Source organism: Embiotoca jacksoni, unplaced genomic scaffold (assembly GCF_022577435.1).
Source record: "Embiotoca jacksoni isolate LCO1_2020_lvr unplaced genomic scaffold, fEmbJac1.0.p SCAF_39, whole genome shotgun sequence".
Taxonomy (NCBI): domain Eukaryota; kingdom Metazoa; phylum Chordata; class Actinopteri; family Embiotocidae; genus Embiotoca; species Embiotoca jacksoni.
This window is the reverse complement of record NW_027185391.1, coordinates 655,001-677,500: the sequence shown is the minus strand read 5'-3', so window position 1 is coordinate 677,500 and position 22,500 is coordinate 655,001. Positions and strand designations below refer to the sequence as shown.

Below are 22,500 nucleotides of genomic sequence, written 5' to 3'. Positions count from 1 at the left end.
TTAAACTAACCAATCTGATCCTTGATGCCAGTTTTATTTCATCCCTTAACTTAAAAGTTAACCATTATTTTTGACATTTATCTACCAATTATATATTTCTATCTATTATCTAATAATATTTCAACCTTTATCCTTTTTTTCACTGTGCATCGGATACCTGTAGTTAACTATTTGAACTGTTTATCCATAAGTGGTTCAGCTGTTTATTTATCTATTCTAACTATTGAAACTGAATCCACAACCTTCAGCCATTTATTGACATATGACCTGTTTTAACATTCAGGACTGTTCATCCTTCATGTTCAGGTGGCTGATGGGATGCGTCCAGTCTCCTGCTGAGTGTTCACATACTCACAGCTGCAACATCAGGTTCACTCAGTGTGTGAAGGTTTAAATCCTGTTAGTGCCCCCTGACTGCAGAAACAACCTGAGGGGTAAAGCACACGTCTCCATGGCGATCACAGCCGTAGTGAGTATGTATAGCGGTAGCAGCACTTATTCCAACCTGGGAACATGTGACAGGTTCTCCCAGGACTTCTGGAAAAAACACAAAACAGTTCATTCCCTTAGATCCAATAAATGTCCCGCAACAGTTGAACTGCAGCGAGCCATGTGAGCATGCTGACTTACGTCAAGTTCCTTTAAGTTAACGTAGTGAAATGAATATGGAAAATGTTGAACTGAGCTGTAACAGAGGTTTATTTCCCAGGAATCAGGGCTGCATTAGGAATAAGATCTATCAGGACTTCAGGATACACTCAGTGTTGGTTTGGGTTTTTTCACGGAGTGTTGGGACAGTGAGATAAATGTCGAATATCACCAGCTCTCTCCTGCTCTGAGGACCTGGACTGAAACGTGAAGGCGTCATGTTCAACTTCTCTTTGCACTCAGCAGGACTGTCCAGAAAAGCGGCTGCAGCTGTCTGCGTGTCACCTGAAGTCCAGCACCAGTAAATCCAGCATGCTTGGACCAGGCAGGTGCACGCAGCAGACGTGTGCCGGGTTCAGAGGAGAAGCTGCTTTGTTCAGTGTTCAGTGGATCAGTGTTCCCGTCGGCTGGTTTCAGCTTCAGAGTAACAGCACATTCACGTTTGTATCTGAAGGGAGTCGGGGGCTTTTTTTGATACTGTTTCCACTCCCCCCCTTCGTCAGTGTGACCCTTTATCGCTTACCCTCCACGTCTCCTTAAACTGTCCAACACGGCTGCATATGATTGGTCATCCAGCTCGGACCTGCACCTGTGATTCAAGTGCCAAGAGTCTTCCCCAATCCTGAAGTGTACTGTAGTCATCGGGCTCTCTGATTCGCTAGTCTGATCCCAGGAACGGGCGGTGGCGTGGATGTACCTTGCTATGGCCTCTCCCCTCCCTCCCCCGCCCTGCCGCCATGGCGACAGAGACGGGTCCGTGGGGGAGGGGAGGGAGGCACTAGGGCCGATGGCAGAGCTTTTTCTTCCAATCAGGACGTTGTGTACCAAAGCCTTGAAACAGCCCCCTCTGTGGCATGACGACAATTTCATACTGCATCTTGAAGACTGACTGTTTACTACATGTAAAATATTTTTGAAAATGGTGTTCTTGAATTCTTTAACTACTGTGCAATTTCTGTCGTTTGAGAAACCCATCAAAGTCTATATTGCTGTACATACGAACCAAAAGCCCAATATTTCTATGAAGACAGCCAGAACATATCTATAAATATATATTCTATATATTCTTTTGAGATCTATTTTTTATGTTGTTTTAGCAGCACTAGTCAGAGGTGTGTTCTGTGCAGAAATGCAGAATGTGTGCAGACTATGTTATACGTTGACTGTTAAGTGTTCTCTCTCAATGTTGTGCACTGACTTCAAGATTTCAAATTTCTATTTATTTAGAGAGCCAATGATTGCATTGCTGAACATGTATTGGTAAGGAAGTATAATTTGCCTTGAATGTAATGTATTATTAAATAAGAGGTTGTTCATTACTGCGTCTGTCTGTCCTTTAAATGTTTCCATCTGCAGATGTTCTGTGACTTTTAGTAACGTCTGTGTTCTTCTTCAGAACACGAAGAACTGAAGCTGCTCTGATCCATGTTCTAATATCACCAAACCTACAGAGAATCATCACCTGACTTCAGTTCTCATCAGCTCTTTGGAGCTTTTTAGCACGTTGTTCTGGTTTTACCGCACACAGCTTTACTGTTTTGATTCACTTCTTCAAATCCAACATGATGATGTTTCGATGCAGCAGGACGATGATTTCAGCCAATGAAAGCAGCCAGTGTACTCTGCTACATGAACGCCTGTCTCCCAGCAGCTGGTAACATCTGTCTCTGAATGCTGACACCAGATCTGCAGGGCCTCGTGTACGTACTAAAAGTTTGCTGAGGCTAGTTTTCACACACACTTTGGGATTTATAAATATAAACGTGATGTGAGAATGTGCAGGCCGTGACACAAACTCTTGTCTGGCTCTCTAACTTGGCGATTTCAACCTGCAAAGTAGTGAAACTGGAAATATAAAATATTTCAAAATAAACTTTACACCCCTGTTTCTGACACATGTATTACTATATGAAAAAATATAATTATGTCCAATTAAGGCAGGAAATAGACAGGCTATCCTCTATATCAGCGTTCTGGTTCACGCTGGTCATTTTTCACTGAGGAAAACTTTGAGGGCCTCTGATATTTATAAAACAATATTTATTCATGCATTTCTTAAAAATACATTAATTTTGGTGGAAAAACATGGATATTCACAGCTTCGCTTGAGGTGCCACTGTGTGGGCGATTGGTATCAAATTTTATATTCTGGTTCTGGAAAATACATGGTATGGACATAGCAAAAATCATAGACATACACACGTAGATGCTGCATTGGCCTCTGGATCAGACATCAACGTGGCCGCCATATTGGTCCGGGCAACCTACCCCAATTCTTAGCAGACAGAACTGCATTTAAGATGTCGGTGTTTCTTGGGGCTGTAAAAAAAAATCATTGCACAATCCAAACTATATCACAGGGATTTACCCTTCAAAGGTAAGACTCAACACTTATTTGTGGCTGCATTCAGCCATTGAAACATGGTGTTTAGAGCTAACTAATTGGCAGTCAGAGTCAGAATAAATAAAAAACATCATGCGTATGACCTCAAAAATGTCATAAAAATGTCATAAAACTGTTACTGTATGTCTGACAAAATTACCACGGTATGTTGTCCAAAATGTCATAAAAACATCAGACCTGATATGTCAGAATAAATGTCATAAAAACGCCATGAAGATATCACAGCACAGATTGTCGTCCAAAATATTTTTTTAAATGTCACACTATAGTATATTGTCGAAAAGTTAAAAAAAACACGTCATAGTATGTGTTGTAAATAAAAAAAAGAAAAAGTCCTAGCATAATATGTCCCATCCGTCCATTGTCTATACCCACTTTATCCTGAACAGGGTCACGGGGGGGCTAGCCCAGCTCACTTTGGGCAAAGGCAGGGTTCACCTGGACAGGTCACCACAAAAATGTCATATGTATGTCTTAAAAAAAAATCTCAAATTAACGTCATCACACAGGTTTCTTTTTTCATTTTTGACAACATACTGTGTTGTGATTTGGTGCTATATAAATAGTCTGGACATAATCAGTCTCTCCACACTAAGATGATTGGGCCTTTGTTGGAGCAGATAATTTGAACTGTATGCGAGTCCTCAATCACTTAAGTCACAGTCATAATCCCTCAACGCTTGATCAGCTCAGGAGCACAAACACAAGAACAAGTGACCAGGCTTGTAAATATATATTGCTCTGCTAAATTATTCAATATGTCATATCCATAAATGACTGTAATGACATCACCAGAAGGGCATGATGTAGGGATGCCAGGGTAAAATGAAATGTGCATGGGCTAACCCTTGGAGACATCCTGCCTGTGCCTGAGACACACCTCGCTACATGTGACATGATATGCAGGTTTGAAGAGGGTTGATAAGATTCAGAGTGCTAAAGTCCTTCTGCATTCACAGCTTGACTAAACCAACACGGGGACATACAAAATGTGCATCTTTGGATAACTGGAGAGGGTTAATGATACAGTTTAAAACACTACAACATACAGCAGATGTTAGATGTGACATTTTTGAATAAATATGAAGTAAGTAAAGAGTTATGATGGTGGACTTCTCTGACATTGAGGACAGGTGACATGAAGAGCAACAACGGTTTTATTTTCTGAACTAAATTTTAAAAAGAAAGTAAAAAAAAAAACAGAATTTCGGCAGAATGGGGACAGATTGTGTTTCATACTGCCTAATGTGTGAAAACAAAGCAAAAACAAGAACCTGAAAACAACATTAGAAACTCATTCAAATATTCCAGATGAAAGAAATGTACAAAAAAATTGACCAGAAACACATCTGACCAAAACCAAATAAAAACAGCTGCTGAGATGTAATATCTGGATTTAATACTGTGCAAAATTCTATAAAATCTATAATATTTCAATGGCATTCATGTGGAATTAAAAAGCAATGTTAAAACAGTGAAAACAACTTGGATCAAAGAGTCAGTGGCAGAAAAGGAATGATGTGGAAAAAGTACCAAGAGATCAGATATTCCAAAGTCTTCACATTCACATCAAACAGTCCAACACAAAAACCCAAAGGCAGTTCAGAATTGCAATTCCATATCTACAAAATCTGCATTTTAACAACCTAGCTATGTACACTGTACAGATATTTCAACAGAAACATACATCTTTTACAAAGAAAACAGGAGCTGCTTGCCTCAGTGGACCAGGGTACACATCAGTGAACCAGGGTACACATCAGTGAACCAGGGTACACCTCAGTGGACCAGGGTACACCTCAGTGGACCAGGGTACACATCAGTGAACCAGGGTACACCTCAGTGGACCAGGGTACACCTCAGTGGACCTGTGAAGCAGCTATCGGTCCTTCAGGCCTGATGAAGCCAAGTCATCAGTGAAGACGCTCAGAAGTCAAAGAAAACACTGGAATGAATTGCCTCTAAATTAAAGGTGTCTGCTCCATGTGGCTTTTTGGGAATAGTGTGACAACATGAAACAGATCAAACAAATGGAAGTAAACGAGATGACTGATGAGCAGCACAGTATAATGTAACTGGAGGTTGAAGGTTTGAAACTCTGCAGTGACGCTGTGTTTTCACTGTAAGAAGATCACAATGACATCATCCTGAAAGGTTTCTGCATGTGACACATCTCAAGTGAAAGATAACCAAATAACTGGAGTAATTTAACAAAACAAAATGAGTGATGTTTAGAGAGGCTGTTGTTTTGTACCGAAACTCATTTCTTCTCATTATGTCTTGATAATGTCATTTTAAAAAGATAGCAAACCATGTTTTTTTTATGCTTAATTTTTATTTCCAAGACTGTTGGAAAGAAACTAGCAGTTGTGTTGAAGTTATTCAAATATAAAAAGGCTCCATTGTAATTAAAACTCCAGAACAATGCAGCACAGCTTTAACAGAGTACTGAAGCCACACTTACCTCAGTAGGTGGACATAAGATTCCTGATTCATGCTTCCCAACAGCTGTCTTCATCAGCTGTTTGCCTGTCACATTCACTCAGATGTGTGTTTATTCTAACTTATTCTTCTGATCACATTTCCATTTAATTTGGTCCTGACGTGCCGACCTTTCTTCTGGTGCCAACTTCAGTTTAAAACTTAACAATTTTGTCTGTGACAAAATATGATGAAAATTAAAAGCATATTCATGGGCTCAACAAATGTTGAGTGTTGAACCAAAAACATGCCAGTGTCAAGAGTCTTTTTGGTTTTTGGTTGTCGGGCCTATCACTCCTGAGCCTCTCTGGAAATAAAAATATAAAAGAAATTAAGTGCTGATTTCTAGAAATGCTTTATAGCTGATAAATGCTTCCAAAAGAACATCCAACCTCACCACCACATGGAACATAAAACAAAGACAACCTGAGTAAACACAAAATGATAATTGTATGAGGTTATTTCATACCAACTTTATTCATTTCCCTCCAGTTTAGTCTGAACAGAGTTGAATAGGCAGTGTAGCTCTTCATCGTGAGTACCTTCAAACTAATTTTAGGCAAATATAGAAATTAAATATTTATCCTGCAATGATAGTTTTAGACTAAACTTAAATAATCTGTGTTATCTGGAGAAAAGTTTTTCAGTTGTGATCTTGAGTTAACAGGTTTTACTGTACATGACAGCTATAGCAGCTCCTGGCTGGGTAAAAAAAGAAATGACATTGCATTTTTGGGCTGAGAGGTCATTCCACATTAAAACAAATGGCTCTTTAAAATATTGTCATAACATCATTTCATACCTTCCACCAGTGAGGTCACAGTATTTTACAAAGTCTGTACAAGCTTGGGGATCTACAAAGTTTACAAATCAGGGAGGGAAGAAGAAAATGGTTATTTGTGTCTTTTCTCTTAGAAGAAGTGGTCTGATGGGCTTCTGTGAAGGAGCAATTCTTTCACTTACATGATTGTCCCTTCTGTTTGTTTTTACAAAGTCTCTCTACCATATCTATACATTTCAGTCTCTTCTGGATTAATCTTTCTCGTTCACATTCTGTCTCTCATTTTTTTCACATTACAATGAAATCCTCATTAAAACAGGAAGGACACTGCAGACTGTTCTGCACCGCGAGGAAAGGACTGACAACACAATGACATTGTTGTCCATGGGACTGAAAACTTTCCCACGCACATTTCCATTTCTGGACAAAGTTGCATGGGAGAGTAGTATTCGGGAAATGTGGTTTTAGATTTGTGTTTTCAAAGGTTTTCTTACAGTATGTTAGCAGACAAAGCGTTTCTTCCTCTGCTGCTTGTGTATTTTCTTCCTGTACCACTACTCTGCTCCTTCTGGCCCATTAAATACCCCATAGCATTCCTGCATTGGTCTGTTAATCATACCTCCGTCTGTTGCTGTGAGTCAGTGATGATGGTCACCCCTCGCCGAAGCTCATCCATACTGTCAAAGTCGCTACCATGTTCAGAGTCATCCAGCCCACAGGGGGCCGACATGTCTGAGGCGGACGATGCGCCGACAGACAGTCGCATATTTAGCGACACAGAGTCATCAGTGTCCCCATTTCCTGGCGTCACCCCACTCATTGAAGGGCTTAGGTCCCCGTGGTGTGCCTCTCCAATGGGTAGCTGGTGGGGAGGCAGGTATTGGCTGGGGTGGAAGTGTGACCTGGCAGGCTGATAGCCAGCGCTGCCAGAGCTCAGTGTGCTCTCCTTGGAAACTGGGGGATTGGCAGGCAGTGGTGTGTAGGGCTCAGGATAGTCCTCACCTGTGGGTAAGGGAGGTGGCAGCTGGTCTTGGCTCAAGTACTCTTCTTCATGGGGAGGCGGGTAGTCACTGTCAATGTCATAACCTCCCAGGTAGTAGTCGGACTCCAGTTCCCGGGTGCTTCCTCCAAGTCGAGGGGCCGAGGCCGCTACATCATTATTAGGACCTGTCTCGTAGCCGGGCACTTCCTCAATATCTGACAGCCGGGTGCTCGGCATCCAGTCCGACGTGTCCCAGTGATATGCTGGACAGTAGAGAGGGATATGGTTAGCAACAATCTAAACTGTGGAAATCATTAAGAGTCCACAGTCCCACATTTGCCCGAACCAACAAAGTGGTCTCCACAATGTGGGGTTGTGTGCAGACATGCCTTCAGAAAGCACAAGCAACATAACATCAAATATACACACAGTTGTTGAGGGTCAAGAACATGACAAGGCACAACCTGGACAGAAAACATGTTAGTCTTTGGGGGTTATGTGACATGCACGATACAGGTGACGTCACAGGTGTCACAGCATGCCGTGGTTCATGAAGAATTTGTCAGCAGTCAAGCCATATTGAAGTGCTCAAAAAAAACAACAACAGCATCAATCAGAGCATCAGCATCAATTAGAAGAATGTATCATATAGTAGATTTTCCTGTTGGTCAGCATTGCACTCATAAAAAACATCTCCAGTCACGTTAAAACACAAGTGTACCCCATGGAAATTGTTGGCTTTTCCGATATAGCTGTATGTGGACCATTAAATATTCGATTCTCTTTCATAAGGTCCCTAAAGATGACAAATTGTAATTTTCTTAAATTAGACAGATCAGTTACATGGAAAAAACAAGTACCAAAGAGTAAGTACACCTCTATATCAATCACATTTTCTAATCCACAAAGTTAGAACCAAGGTTCCACATCAGGTTCCAGTGATTGGAACCTCTTTAGAACCTGTCCTATCTAAAACCTCTGATCTAAAGATACAAAGAGCTCTCCGGTAATGCCTGTTCATCTGGCAAAGAATCTCCAGATTATTTAAATTGATTAATTCCACTGTAAGGAAAATCATCATGCGGTGTAGATTTCAAATGACTGCCACTTTGTCCTGGACTGGGAGCCCCAATTCAGCTCAAGAGTGGACCATATAAATCAAAAAGAAGTCTCCAAGAACTTCATCACAGGACCTTGCAGGTAACCCTGCCGCTCAAAGTGCACGTGCCTTCAAACAGACACAGATTGTACAAATTAGGAGGGTGTGATACTAAAAGGCCTTTGCTATCCAAAAACAACATCAAAGCCAAACTGGACTTTGCCAGTGAACATACAGGCAAAGACGAGGATTTTGGAATAATGTGCTCTGGACAGATGGATCATGGACAGTGCTGTTTGGCCACAGTAAAAGGAGACATGTTTAGTCACTTCAGGAGAAGAACCTCTGTGAAGCATGGTGGTGGTAGTATTATGTTCTGTTGTTGCTTCACTGTTTCGCAGACTAGGCAGCATGTAGTTACTGATTTACCTTTGAATTCTGCTTCATGTCAAAGAGAGCTTGAACATAATGTGAGTTACACCAAAAGGGAGCTTTCAACGGGTTAATGATCCTCAGCACACGAACAAATCCACCAACGAATGACTCAAAAAAGAAATGGAGGGTTATGGAAAGAGCTGGTCAAAGGCCAGATTTGAATCCTATTTAATGTTCTGGGGAGGTGGGGGAAGGGTGGTGAGATGAGCTGCACATGGAGGAAAACCCTACAACATCTTTCAATTTAAGGAATTTGGCATGAAAGAGTGGCCAAAACTTTCAGCAAGCCAGGGTCATAAACTGGTGGACAATTGCAAAAACAGTTATGTATGCTAAAAAGGGCAATATTAGCTTCTGAAGCCATGGGTGTACTTACTTTTTCTACAAAAGAATATGACATCTGTTGATATGCTTGTTGAATAAATGACTGAAAAAGCCAATTTTCCTTGTGGTGTTCTTAAAGTATGTCACCTGCATCTGAAGGTACTGTTGCTTGTCCAAGAATGTCAAAAAAGCCAACAATTTCCATGGGATGTACTTACTTTTACGTTCTCTATAATCTCCAGACTATCTCTCCACTTCATGTGTATGGGGAATGACGCCCTCCCTTTCAGGGTACTTGGATATTTCTTTAAGACAGACTGGGTTGCCTGGTCCCACCCTACGGTTTACCTGTAAAGCACCTGAGCTGGCATGAAATCAGTGATTATTTGACCCGAGTCAGGGTGCAGTGTGACGATCCGAGTTGTGATTTAACTTTAGAGAAGTTTGTGTGTGTGAGAGTTACAGCTTGAATCCACCTACCCGTTATACAGTTGGACATCGGTCTACCGACTGTTTCCCTTTAGTCTCTTTTTTTTTTTCTGTTTTCCCTGCAACTACGACTGACTTCCTGTATTGCTCATGGTATTGCTCATGGTTTCGTGAGCTAACGCACTCGGTGGTGCTGAGTGCTAACAGCAGGGAGCCGGCATTTTTCTTTCATCCCTCCGGGCGGCTGAGGTTCCCTGTACCGGCGTATCGTTTACGGGTTTGGGAGCTGACGCACCTGCTGAGCACAGACGTCAGTCAGCTACCAGGGACTAGCAGGAATTTCAGGGTTATGGATGCTCTGCTCTTAAAGTTGCACAGAGCTTTGGCCATACAGACGCGCCTGGCTAACACTGTAGCCATCATGTCAATTGAAGGAAGGTACCCGGGACTCCACATTGTGGGCAAGCTTGTGGACAAGATGGCTTCCTTGTGAATCTCCTCCATAGTGAAGGTGTAAGCAGAAGCCACAGGTAGAGCTTAAGCATCCTTTTGGATGCTCAGATGCTGCCTGTGGCTGTCCCATTCACAGCTCCAGCAGGGAGACCAGCACTGTTTATTGAAACTGCCAGTGAATCCATCTACTATGTTTCTTCCTGGTGCAGCTAAGTTGATGCAATAGCATTCTAAGCATGCCAAGGCGGTCGAGAACATCCGTACCATAACCGACACCAGAGGCCCCTGTTTGGGGGCCGTAGACCTAGGATCCCATCTGGAGGGTTTTCGTAGGTGAACCAGTCACAAGCTAGAAAGAGGAGGGGATACAGCTACCAAGGCTCAGACATCCTCACCCCCTTGCTAAGGGCCGTCCATGTGCTGGGGCCACCGAACCCGGACATCATGTCATCAGGGAATCCAAACCCGGGAGATCATCTCTTTGCCTGTTTTGACTCTGGTCATTTGGCCAAGCCCTTTTCAAAATCTAGGAAGTCCCACTGGGTTGTGGACATGATTCAGCAGGCATCCGTGCGCTCGAATGTGCCTGTCCCCTCTGGGGTTTGGGCACACTTAACTCATAGCGTGGCCACCTCGTGGGCCTTGTGGGGGGGAGCTTCTCTTGCTACCAGAAGTGCAGTGGCCACATCTCAGTCCACATTTTCAAGTTACTACCGTCTAAATGTAGCAGCTAGGTACATCAACAGCTAGCCACTTCTGCACCTTTTACTTGTGTCTGTTGGTCAACCTGATGACTTGTGGGTTGATCTGAGTGGTCACTCTGTTCACAGGTGTTGGCCCTTGAGGGGCTTTGATATGTCAATAGGGGACATTTGTAAATAGTTTGTTTGTGTACATTGATGTATTGGACTGTGGGTTGAACCGTCTCCTCACGGGGTGTCCTAAAGAGTTACCCTGTACGGAACCATCACTGATTTCACGCCAGCACAGGTGCTTCATGTGTAAACTGTAGGGCGTGACCGGGCAAGCTGGTGTGTCTTAAATAAATATCCATGTACCCTGTCAGGTAGGGGGTCCTTCAGCGTACATATGAAATATGAATCGGAGTAGAGATATCATCTCTTCACTCAGCGATCCAAGGTTACAATGTAACCACAGGCTACAGGTCATCAGTGGCTTGTTGGTTGCGATGCACACGGTTACAAATTAAAAATTACATGGAAATATTCAGTACAATTAACTTCAGTAGTCACAGCAAGACTACCCTCTCCAGGATTGGTCAGTTTTTCTAATGTCAGCCAACATTTTACATTTTTCTGAAAAATGCACAGTTGTGGTCTTGCAGACAATGACTGTTCTCTTTCAGAGCCAAAGCAGAAGTAGTGTTATGAGGTTATGGTGGATGATGGTTGGCTGGCTGACTGTGACAGTCACAATCAGGTGACTGCAGTTTACATAATGTATGCAACTAACAGTCAAGTTTGGTTTCCTTTAACTGTGACACTATTATCATAGCTTTTGGCTCGTCTTGTGGCTTCTTGGTGAAGCAAATGCAAACAATTTTGTCATTTTGTCTTTTTTGCTTTTGTCTCATACGGTATTTTGAAAGCTGCTCTAAATTGACATGACTATTATTTTTCTTTTGAAATACGAGGGTGGATTCAAAAGTTTTGAGACTTCTCCAGCACTTTGGACAACAGTGAATCTATAACTTTCTTGAGTAAGTACTCAACGTTTGTCTCTTTATCAAAATCAGAGTTACACATGCTTTTGTGAGCAGTGGACTGGTTGCAATTTCTCCCTGACCATAACCAGAGGCTGAAAATCAAATTTTGTGTTAAATTTTGGAAATGGGAGACTCCTAAAATTCTTCAAAACGTTTATGGCAATGAAGTAATAAGCCTGGAGAGGTGGTCGAGCGTCACTGTCCAAAACTGGAAAAGGGCATCAGATCACAAAAAGCTCCACCAGTTTTCTTTGATATTGGTGGTGTTGTGGTCCCCGAGTTGTACTGGGAGGCGTCTGAGGGGAAATATTCTCTGTAAATGACCTAAACTGTCGCGCCATGGCAACAAGGTTATCCAACATGCCTGCTCACAGCGCAATGAAAATGCACAAGTTTTTCACCCTCAACAACATAATCGTCACTCCCCAACACTCTCTTTGGCTCCCTGCTTCTTCTTTCTGTTCCCCGATAATTTGGTGTTTTTAACTTTGAAGTGCGCTTTCTGCACAAGTTTCAGGTGAGTTAAAAATAATTGCAGACACACACAGACCACTGCTCACAAAAACACATCACGGTGCTGCAACAGGAACAGTCCCTGAACTTTCTGATCCCCTCCTGTATTTTAGTGCATCAACTATTCTTACAGCCTACTGTCAGGTAGTGATGAGTGTCGAGACCACTAACAGTTGGTGGTATACGTCTGGTGTCTGTTATCACCAATAGTTCTTTTTCATGGCAGACATTTTGACTTGTCTTTGCGGGGAGATCACAGGTGTATTAACGATGGCTCAGTTCCAGACAGTGAGCCAACATGCACTAAAAGCAGGAGCTGCCCAAAGTGGATTGCAACCATCATTAATACTCCTGGTCGGCAGTCAAAATGTCAGCCGTGAAAAAACTCCATGGATCTCAGTTTTTTCAGGTTATTTCAAGCGATAGATGAAAACACTAATACGTTCGATGTGTCAAATTATTTTCTGACTTTTGTTCTGACCAAAAGCAGAACAAACAAAAAAATCAATCACAGGCATGAAGTAAACTTTGGGTACAGCTCATTATAAGAAATTGGATGTATCCACCAAATGAAACAAAACAAGGCAGGATTTCTGGGGTACACTTGGTGGAGCCTTTGGACTGAGAGACACTTGCTGACTATTCTGTTTTAGAATTTCAAAGGAATGGCCATTGAGTTATGACCAGAGTTACGACATCACATAAATGGTTATTCCTATTACAACGGTGTGGCTGACCAAAAGGACAATCTCTCAAGAGCTGCGATTTATTTAACTGGAGGCAGATTTCATCGAGGAGAAAACAGTGAGTGAAGTTAAAACAAAAGCAATGTCAAATAAATAAAGATTTCCATGCATCAAAGCAGAACACAAACCATGGGAAGACTGGGGCTGTGAAACCGTCATCACGCAACAACTGGAACAGTAGGTGGTGTTTGGATGGGAGGGGTCGGGGGTGGAGGGTGGGGCATACAAAGCTGTGACGAGGGAGGGAGACATGAGGAGGAATTCACCAGCAATATGAGGGTATGAAAGAACCGCTGGGTGTACAGAGACAGAAAGATACAGCAGGTAGACAAAATAATTTTGAAGATGAGGAGTGTTGATTGAAGATTTGATCTTCATGCAGGTCGTATCTGAGGTCGGCAGCACACTACCTTGGGGTCATGTAGCTATAGATGGTGTTTGATGGTAGGGCAAGGTGGATGTTAGGTTTAGGGACTACGGTTATCACACTGTAGGCACAACTTTTTGATATTAATTAATGAAATAATAAGTAATGACAACCTGCAGCAAGTTGTCGCTCCACAGATTTCCTTCAAGGACCTTTTTAATATTTCTGTTGGTGACTGCATTCATTCATCTTCCTGTCCCTTCATGTTCCTGCTGCATGATGCGTTCACCACAAAGCCTCACCATAGGGATAAGTAGTGCCTTTAGTTCTTCCACTCTCAGCAGACTCATCAGACTAGATAATATTTTTATTTATGTCCTCAGAGTACTTTAAATGTGGGTTGGCTCTCCAAGCAGGCCGCCAAACCATTTACTCAAAATGTTCAAAAGGTTGTTCTTTCGGTGGATTCTCTCATCTGTCTTGCTTCATAACTGCATTTGGTCAGATGGGTCACTTTAAGAAGAATCCTGGAGGCTCTGAACTTCTTCCATTTCATAACTACCGAGGCCATCGGGCTCCTGGGAACACTCAAAACTATAGAAATGATTTTATATTGATGTACGACAGAGGTGTACCGTTGGAGTCATAGCTTGTTTTTTTGTGATAATCAGTGTGAATTGCGGGACCTTTATATAAACAGGTATAATTATACTTTTTAAACCATGTCCAATCAATCACAGGTAAACTCCAGTTTCATTCTAGACACGCCTCATGTATAATTACAACAAACAAGAGTCTTTATAATAATACTTGTAAATTAAATATTTAAGTTTTAGATTTTTGATTAACAAAAAGTTCCAAATACATGTTTTCACTTTGTTATTATGATGAGTAAAGACTGATGGGCAAAAAGGGCAAAAGTCAGAATTAATCTAATGAATTTGGATGGGATCATATTAGGCTGAAAGCTAATTTGCCAATAATAAAGCATGTGTAATCAGTATTTGAATTCAGAGTAATATAGGAAAAACTAAATGAGCTCCAAGGAAAATTAAGTCATTTGAGCTCAGACTGTCAAAGAAATGCTGCCAAATTTGAATAAAGTCAGAGAATAATTTTCAATGCGGATTATTCGGAACAGAAGTGAAGATTTAGGCTGTTAGTAGGACTACACCAAAGGTCATTATCATCATTAGACTTTGATGATAGCTTCTATATAATGTAATATCTCCAGGGCATTAGCCTCAAATCACAAGAACAATTCACATTTATCAAAATGAATAATATAAAATATATGCACGGCATATACAGTTGAGAAATGCTGCTAGCGGACATGTAGCCTCATGATGAGATACCATGTTCTTTTGTTGTAGTGGGTTTCATGGGGGGGTAGTTGTAGTTATTTTGTCTACTCACTGCAAAAAAATAGATAGAAGAATGAACAGAAGGGGGAGGGGTAGAGGAGGGTGGGGGTGGGGGCAGGCAGTCACCTCTGTTGTAGGTTTGACTTTGGTCCATGACTGACACTGTCAGATGGAAGAAGAGAACAGAGGCCTTTAGCAGTGGACACAGTGGGTCTGGTTCTGAATGTGGTGTTACAGGATGGAAGAATGAAGGTTGTTGGCCTCATATGTGTTCTTGTAACTCGACCAAGTTCAATTTCTTGTTCATTAGGTTTAGTTGTGTGGATAGTGTGGTCCCAGTGACCTGGCCTCATTTAGTTCCCACCCAAAACTTATTTCCAGTTTAGGAAGCAAGCATTTGAACGAGGACCTTTTCTTTGTACCCAAAATAAACCGCTGGCTGGCCAACTGTGTGCCATTACGGACAGTCTGTAGGTTTTCATCCCAACCCGATTAACGCTTCTTCAAAGGAATGAAGAAATTAACGGGTGAAACCAACTGGGCCGATCAGTTGGGATCAGTGCTTGAAGTGAACACGAGTGAACTACTCCCCTTATTAACCTGCAGGTGAGTCTGTAGTAAGAATTAACCTCTGACTTCCTACAGTGAATACGAGACACTAGGAGATAAGGACTGGGACCAAATCAGATTTTCATACACAAATATTGTGGTCCAAAACAATTTGTGAAAATTACTGTATATTATTGCAATATTACTTGTGAAAATTGGACAAGCAAATTAGCATTTCACAACGGGACTTCTTAACCTTTGATAATAACAAAATCTGATTAAACAGGTTTAAGTGATGGCCAGAAATATCAGCTTTTAATAAAACATGCAGTTTTGCAACATTTCAATAAAGACAAACAAAACTTGGCTATAACTCAAAACCACAAGTTGAAAAGTGGAATATGTACCGAGGCCGGCAAACATGTTAAATGCATCAGTTGGTGAGTCGGTCCAAACCTATCTGGATGAATCTTACTGCTCAGTTTAATTTAACATTTAATATTCATATTAAGGTCAAGAGGGCTTTAAATTTAAAATTGAGGGCTTTGAATTCGACTTTTGTTTTGAAATGGATTCAGGAAGTTGCAGCATTCTGCTGACTTCAGCCGATTTCTCATATGATGGAAGGACAGCAGGTTGTATTATCTGAATAAACATTTGATGCTGGCATAGATTCAGCTGCACTTGACATAATGAATTAGACTTTTCTATTCTTACACATTGTTCTGGGTTAAACTGAATTGTAGCTGAAGGTGTTTCGATGATGCTGACATGACATCAACAGGCACCAACGTTTGCTAGGATTTCGTTTGAAGCTCTGCCGTGTCGTCGTCTGACGCTATTTGTGTTGTGGTTGTGTTCTTTTGGAGCTGGTTGGGATGAAACGCTGCAGACGGTCAGCTGGAGCTAATAGAACAGTTACTAAGCTGCAGTGCATTAAACTGTGAGAACCTACGGACTCAGCTGAGACACTTGTACTGAAAATGACGAGTGAAATAAGCGAGGAGTGGAAGAGTGAGAGGAGACAAAGGGATGAGACATGGTACCTTCACTTTCGATTGTGTCGACTGCATCATTGACCAGTCGAATGACGGTCACTATGGAGGCTTGTGGAGGGAAAGAAGGAGCAGATAAGTTTTGAAATACAGGCATTGGAAGTGAAAAATGCTCATCGTGTCCTCTCACACCTGCTCAGGGTTCCCAAGGCTAAAAATGAAAAGGGAGAAAACGGAATCATTTCCTGTTTCCAACGTCCTTAATCACTGGGAATCAAGTGGAAACGAGTCTGTGTTCAGAAACTTCTGTTTTTACCTTTTTCTGCTGCCAGAATAAAACTAAATACATAAAAAGGTTGTTCGAAAATTCCTCGATTGACTTTTCCTTTTTAATTTGAAGGAAGAAGAACAAAGACAGGTGACAGGAAGTAAAAGTAAATGTATCAAAATAAAAGCCTTGAGGATCAAATGGTCCTTCTTTCAAAGTGCATCACGATGTCAGCACAGGTTGTATGAGAGAATAACATGAGAAGAGATGGGGAGAGGAACCAACCACCAGATAGACCTTTGTTTAGTTCTTTTCATTTAGACATTAAACAGCTATTATTTAGTTGCAGTTCCAGCAGGTCCGGCAGGTCCAGTGAAATATTTTACACCCTCAACTGAAGTTTAAATAATAAATGTGCGTCCAGATATAACAGATGTATAAATAAATAAATAAATGAATGAGTCCTTCCTTTACAGTTCCAGGACCAAAATCTGACCTTCATATGAATTTATTTGATTTTTATTTTATTCTGACAGTAGAACATTTTTTTTTCTGTTTTAAAATTTTTTCATTTTAAGTTTAAAAGAAAAAATGCCAGTATTTGTGTTTTTGGATTCTTGTTTCAAACACGTAATGGAACTGCTGAACGTGCACAGACCTGTTGTCCACTTTGTTCCACTGGATAGTTAATATTCCAGGACTCTGGAGAAACAGGAACTTTTTCCTTGACATCCTTTTATATTCTGACAGGAAAACGATCCTGAGCTCGCCTGTAGGTTTGGTAATAGATGCCCACTCTGCAGAGAGCACTTCCTGGTCTGACATGTGGCTAATTTTCATGTTCTTATGCTACGGAGGTAGTTTCAGTTGAAAAATAAAAGCAAGCAAAGAAAACTCTGCCAAACAATGAAAATGAACGTCACATGAATGCAAAGAAAACCACACAAAAAAAAAATTAAAGCAAAAACCAGCAACACTTTCTCATGTGGGGACACCAATCAGCCTTTAGCAAGCACAAGAATCACCATGGCAACAGGATTAATATGGCTTCAAATTGAATTAACTGATGATTAGGATCACAGAAAAAGACATTTCAGAATTCTAGTTTTTGAATCATGATCATTCAGTGAAGTAAAACAATGAATCGAATGGACTGCAAATGAAGTCTGGAGAGAAAAGGTCAATGCATGGAACCAAAAACACACAACAACAAGTGCAACAACTCCTGCACAAAAGCCACAAGCAGCAGAGCAGCAGCTCAGCCTGGAGAAGCTCAGACCCTGAGCCTCTCCACGGAACAATTCAATCACTGGGATTTTGTGAGAAAAAGTTTGTGAACCGTTGGGAACGTGGTCCTGACCTATGTATTGTAGACGTTGGACAGAAGTGAGGAGACACCGCGTGTTTATCTCATCTTAAATATGTGTGGTATATCTAAACATTTACCGGATGACATACAGGAATCACGAAGAGACGACAAGGGCTTCACCCACACTGAGACTAGCGGAGGACATTAACGTCTCCTCTAAACACTAAAGATATCTGGTGGGAAAACGGAACACACAGTGATCCCTCTGGTCACTGACCATCGTCTGGTCCGGGAGGCTGAGATGAAAACACAGCAGGCGCTCTGATTAAGAACAAATGGAGGAGAGTTGGTTCCTGAATGTCAGGAAGTCCTGAGGAGCAAATGTCTGTCCGCTGAACATGTAAACATCCTCATCTCTAACCGCTGCAACAATAAACATCCTCATCTCTAACCGCTGCAACAATAAACATCCTCATCTCTAACAATAGACAATAAACATCCTCATCTCTAACCGCTGCAACAATAAACATCCTCATCTCTAACCGCTGCAACAATAAACATCCTTATCTCTAACCGCTGCAACAATAAACATCCTCATCTCTAACAATAAACAATAAACATCCTCATCTCTAACCGCTGCAACAATAAACATCCTTATCTCTAACCGCTGCAACAATAAACATCCTCATCTCTAACAATAAACAATAAACATCCTTATCTCTAACCGCTGCAACAATAAACATCCTCATCTCTAACAATAAACAATAAACATCCTTATCTCTAACCGCTGCAACAATAAACGTCCTCATCTCTAACAATAAACAATAAACATCCTTATCTCTAACCGCTGCAACAATAAACATCCTCATCTCTAACAATAAACATCCTTATCTCTAACCGCTGCAACAATAAACATCCTCATCTCTAACCGCTGCAACAATAAACATCCTTATCTCTAACCGCTGCAACAATAAACGTCCTCATCTCTAACAATAAACAATAAACATCCTTATCTCTAACCGCTGCAACAATAAACATCCTTATCTCTAACCGCTGCAACAATAAACATCCTCATCTCTAACAATAAACAATAAACATCCTTATCTCTACCCGCTGCAACAATAAACATCCTTATCTCTAACCGCTGCAACAATAAACATCCTCATCTCTAACAATAAACAATAAACATCCTTATCTCTAACCGCTGCAACAATAAACATCCTTATCTCTAACCGCTGCAACAATAAACGTCCTCATCTCTAACCGCTGCAACAATAAACGTCCTCATCTCTAACAATAAACAATAAACATCCTTATCTCTAACCGCTGCAACAATAAACATCCTTATCTCTAACCGCTGCAACAATAAACGTCCTCATCTCTAACAATAAACAATAAACATCCTTATCTCTAACCGCTGCAACAATAAACATCCTCATCTCTAACAATAAACAATAAACATCCTTATCTCTAACCGCTGCAACAATAAACGTCCTCATCTCTAACAATAAACAATAAACATCCTTATCTCTAACCGCTGCAACAATAAACATCCTCATCTCTAACAATAAACATCCTTATCTCTAACCGCTGCAACAATAAACATCCTCATCTCTAACCGCTGCAACAATAAACATCCTTATCTCTAACCGCTGCAACAATAAACGTCCTCATCTCTAACAATAAACAATAAACATCCTTATCTCTAACCGCTGCAACAATAAACATCCTTATCTCTAACCGCTGCAACAATAAACATCCTCATCTCTAACAATAAACAATAAACATCCTTATCTCTACCCGCTGCAACAATAAACATCCTTATCTCTAACCGCTGCAACAATAAACATCCTCATCTCTAACAATAAACAATAAACATCCTTATCTCTAACCGCTGCAACAATAAACATCCTTATCTCTAACCGCTGCAACAATAAACGTCCTCATCTCTAACCGCTGCAACAATAAACGTCCTCATCTCTAACAATAAACAATAAACATCCTTATCTCTAACCGCTGCAACAATAAACATCCTTATCTCTAACCGCTGCAACAATAAACGTCCTCATCTCTAACAATAAACAATAAACATCCTTATCTCTAACCGCTGCAACAATAAACATCCTCATCTCTAACAATAAACAATAAACATCCTTATCTCTACCCGCTGCAACAATAAACATCCTTATCTCTAACCGCTGCAACAATAAACGTCCTCATCTCTAACAATAAACAATAAACATCCTTATCTCTAACCGCTGCAACAATAAACATCCTCATCTCTAACAATAAACAATAAACATCCTTATCTCTAACCGCTGCAACAATAAACATCCTTATCTCTAACCGCTGCAACAATAAACGTCCTCATCTCTAACAATAAACAATAAACATCCTTATCTCTAACCGCTGCAACAATAAACATCCTTATCTCTAACCGCTGCAACAATAAACGTCCTCATCTCTAACCGCTGCAACAATAAACATCCTTATCTCTAACCGCTGCAACAATAAACATCCTCATCTCTAACAATAAACAATAAACATCCTTATCTCTACCCGCTGCAACAATAAACATCCTTATCTCTAACCGCTGCAACAATAAACATCCTCATCTCTAACAATAAACAATAAACATCCTTATCTCTAACCGCTGCAACAATAAACATCCTCATCTCTAACAATAAACAATAAACATCCTTATCTCTAACCGCTGCAACAATAAACATCCTCATCTCTAACAATAAACAATAAACATCCTTATCTCTAACCGCTGCAACAATAAACATCCTCATCTCTAACAATAAACAATAAACATCCTTATCTCTAACCGCTGCAACAATAAACATCCTCATCTCTAACAATAAACAATAAACATCCTCATCTCTAACCGCTGCAACAATAAACATCCTCATATATATATATATATGTCCATATGTTCACTCAGGCACCGCTTGAATCTCGTATGAAACTTAGTTCACTGCGAATAATTCACAAATGTTTTCTCACAAATAGAAAAGGTGCTTCTGTGTGGATGTTGGTGATCACTGTTTTCAAGGAGACACCTGCTGTCACCAAATAATGGTTTTAAAGTACTTGGGTTAAATGTGAGCCTCCAGGAAGGTGGAGCAGTCAGAGAGACCTCCTGCTGTGACGGGGTGTCTTACCGTTGTCATCGCAGGAGTCCGACTGGAAGGAGCTCAGCGACTGGACCTCGGAGTTACTGCCTTTGTTGCTGCCTGAGAAACACGTGACTTCTTCCGCCATGTCCACCATCTTACCTGCAGGGAGAGGTCAGCGGTCAGAGGTCAGGGGACAGAGGTCAGGGGACAGGGGTTCACACAGACTGAGGAGGACGGAGTTGACACCTGCTTCTACTGAATTAGTCGCGGTCCTTTCAGAATAATGTGCTTCATTAACCTGATCTGACTATGATCTCAGAGCTCCTCGACACCACTGATCACAGCATTTTATTATCGAACACGTGATTGAGATTGAAGGAACCACACGAGGCTGCTTTAAATCATATTCATCAGGCAGATTCTTACACACACACAAAAGTCAGGACTTCTTGAGTGGCACGGTGGTGCAGTGGTTAGCATTGTCGCCTCACAGCAAAAAGGTTCTGAGTTCAAATCCGGTCCTGGGCCTTTCTGTGCGGAGTTTGCATGTTCTCCCTGTGCTTGCGTGGGTTCTCTCCGGGTTCTCCGGCTTCCTCCCATCACCCAAAAACATGCACCTCAGGTTAGTTGGCGCCGCGGTCGTGGCAGCCTGTTGCAGCAGCTCCCCCTCGGGATGCTGCTGTAGCGAAAGAATTTCCCCTCGGGGATTAATAGAGTACAATAAAATTACAATTTTTTTTTTTAACGGTGTACATGTGTCCCTGAGCGACATCATCAGGAAGCACTGCAGGACTTTCTGTTGGTTGTTGCGGAAACTCCCATGATGCACTGCTCCTCTTTCGCTCACACTCCGTCATTAACTTTAAGTCTTCTCTCTGTCCTTCCTGCAGGTCTCTGATCCATGGATCTGATCCACGTCACTGATCCACGTCTCTGATCCACGTCACTGATCCCTCTGCTTTCCCCTCACTCTAACAGTAGCGAGGCAGATGTTCTCCACCTCTGGTTCTGGTTCTGTTAACAGATGTTCTCCACCTCTGGTTCTGGTTCTGTTAACAGATGTTCTCCACCTCTGGTTCTGTTGGCGTTTTTTTCCTGTTAAAGCAGACTCAGCTGTTGCTCATGTTGAATTGATGGGTTCTGTTGTTTCAACTGTTGTTTTAACTACAGTTGGACAAAACTACTTAAACAACACATGTACTGAACTACACAAAAGGCCACGTGTGCCAAAAATGGCGCCCAAGAAAGTCCTGCGCTACCTCCAGGACCGTCTCCTGAAGTTGATCGAGCTGTGGGTTCGGGGCACCACCAGTGCAGAGGTTGCTCAGGAACGGCAGCAGGCAGGTGTCTGCACGCAGTGAGGTGAAGACTTCTGGAGGATGGCCTGGTGTCAAGAAGGGCAGCAAAGAAGCCACTTCTCTCCAGGAAAAACATCAGGGACAGACTGATATTCTGCTAAAGGTACAGGGACTGCTGAGGACTGGGGTGAAGTCATTTTCTCTGAT

General features: G+C 41.5%; 1 protein-coding gene across 9 annotated transcripts in view; it reads right to left on the bottom strand.

Annotated features, from left to right (window-relative positions):
- Nucleotides 1-4,191: 4,191 nt before the first annotated feature.
- fat3a (FAT atypical cadherin 3a) overlaps nucleotides 4,192-22,500 on the bottom strand; it is a 296,450-nt gene continuing 278,141 nt past the window's right edge. For 6 of the 9 annotated variants that reach the window (XM_069166463.1, XM_069166465.1, XM_069166464.1 and 3 more), the window contains 4 exons: nucleotides 21,041-21,154; nucleotides 16,348-16,407; nucleotides 14,879-14,914; nucleotides 4,192-7,559 (listed from right to left, as the gene is read on the bottom strand). In XM_069166463.1, coding sequence (XP_069022564.1) covers nucleotides 6,928-7,559; nucleotides 14,879-14,914; nucleotides 16,348-16,407; nucleotides 21,041-21,154 — 842 coding nt within the window. In that variant the 3' untranslated portion in view covers nucleotides 4,192-6,927. The remainder of the gene's footprint in view (nucleotides 7,560-14,878; nucleotides 14,915-16,347; nucleotides 16,408-21,040; nucleotides 21,155-22,500) is intronic. The other 3 variants (XM_069166473.1, XM_069166474.1, XM_069166467.1) reach the window with 2 other exon arrangements.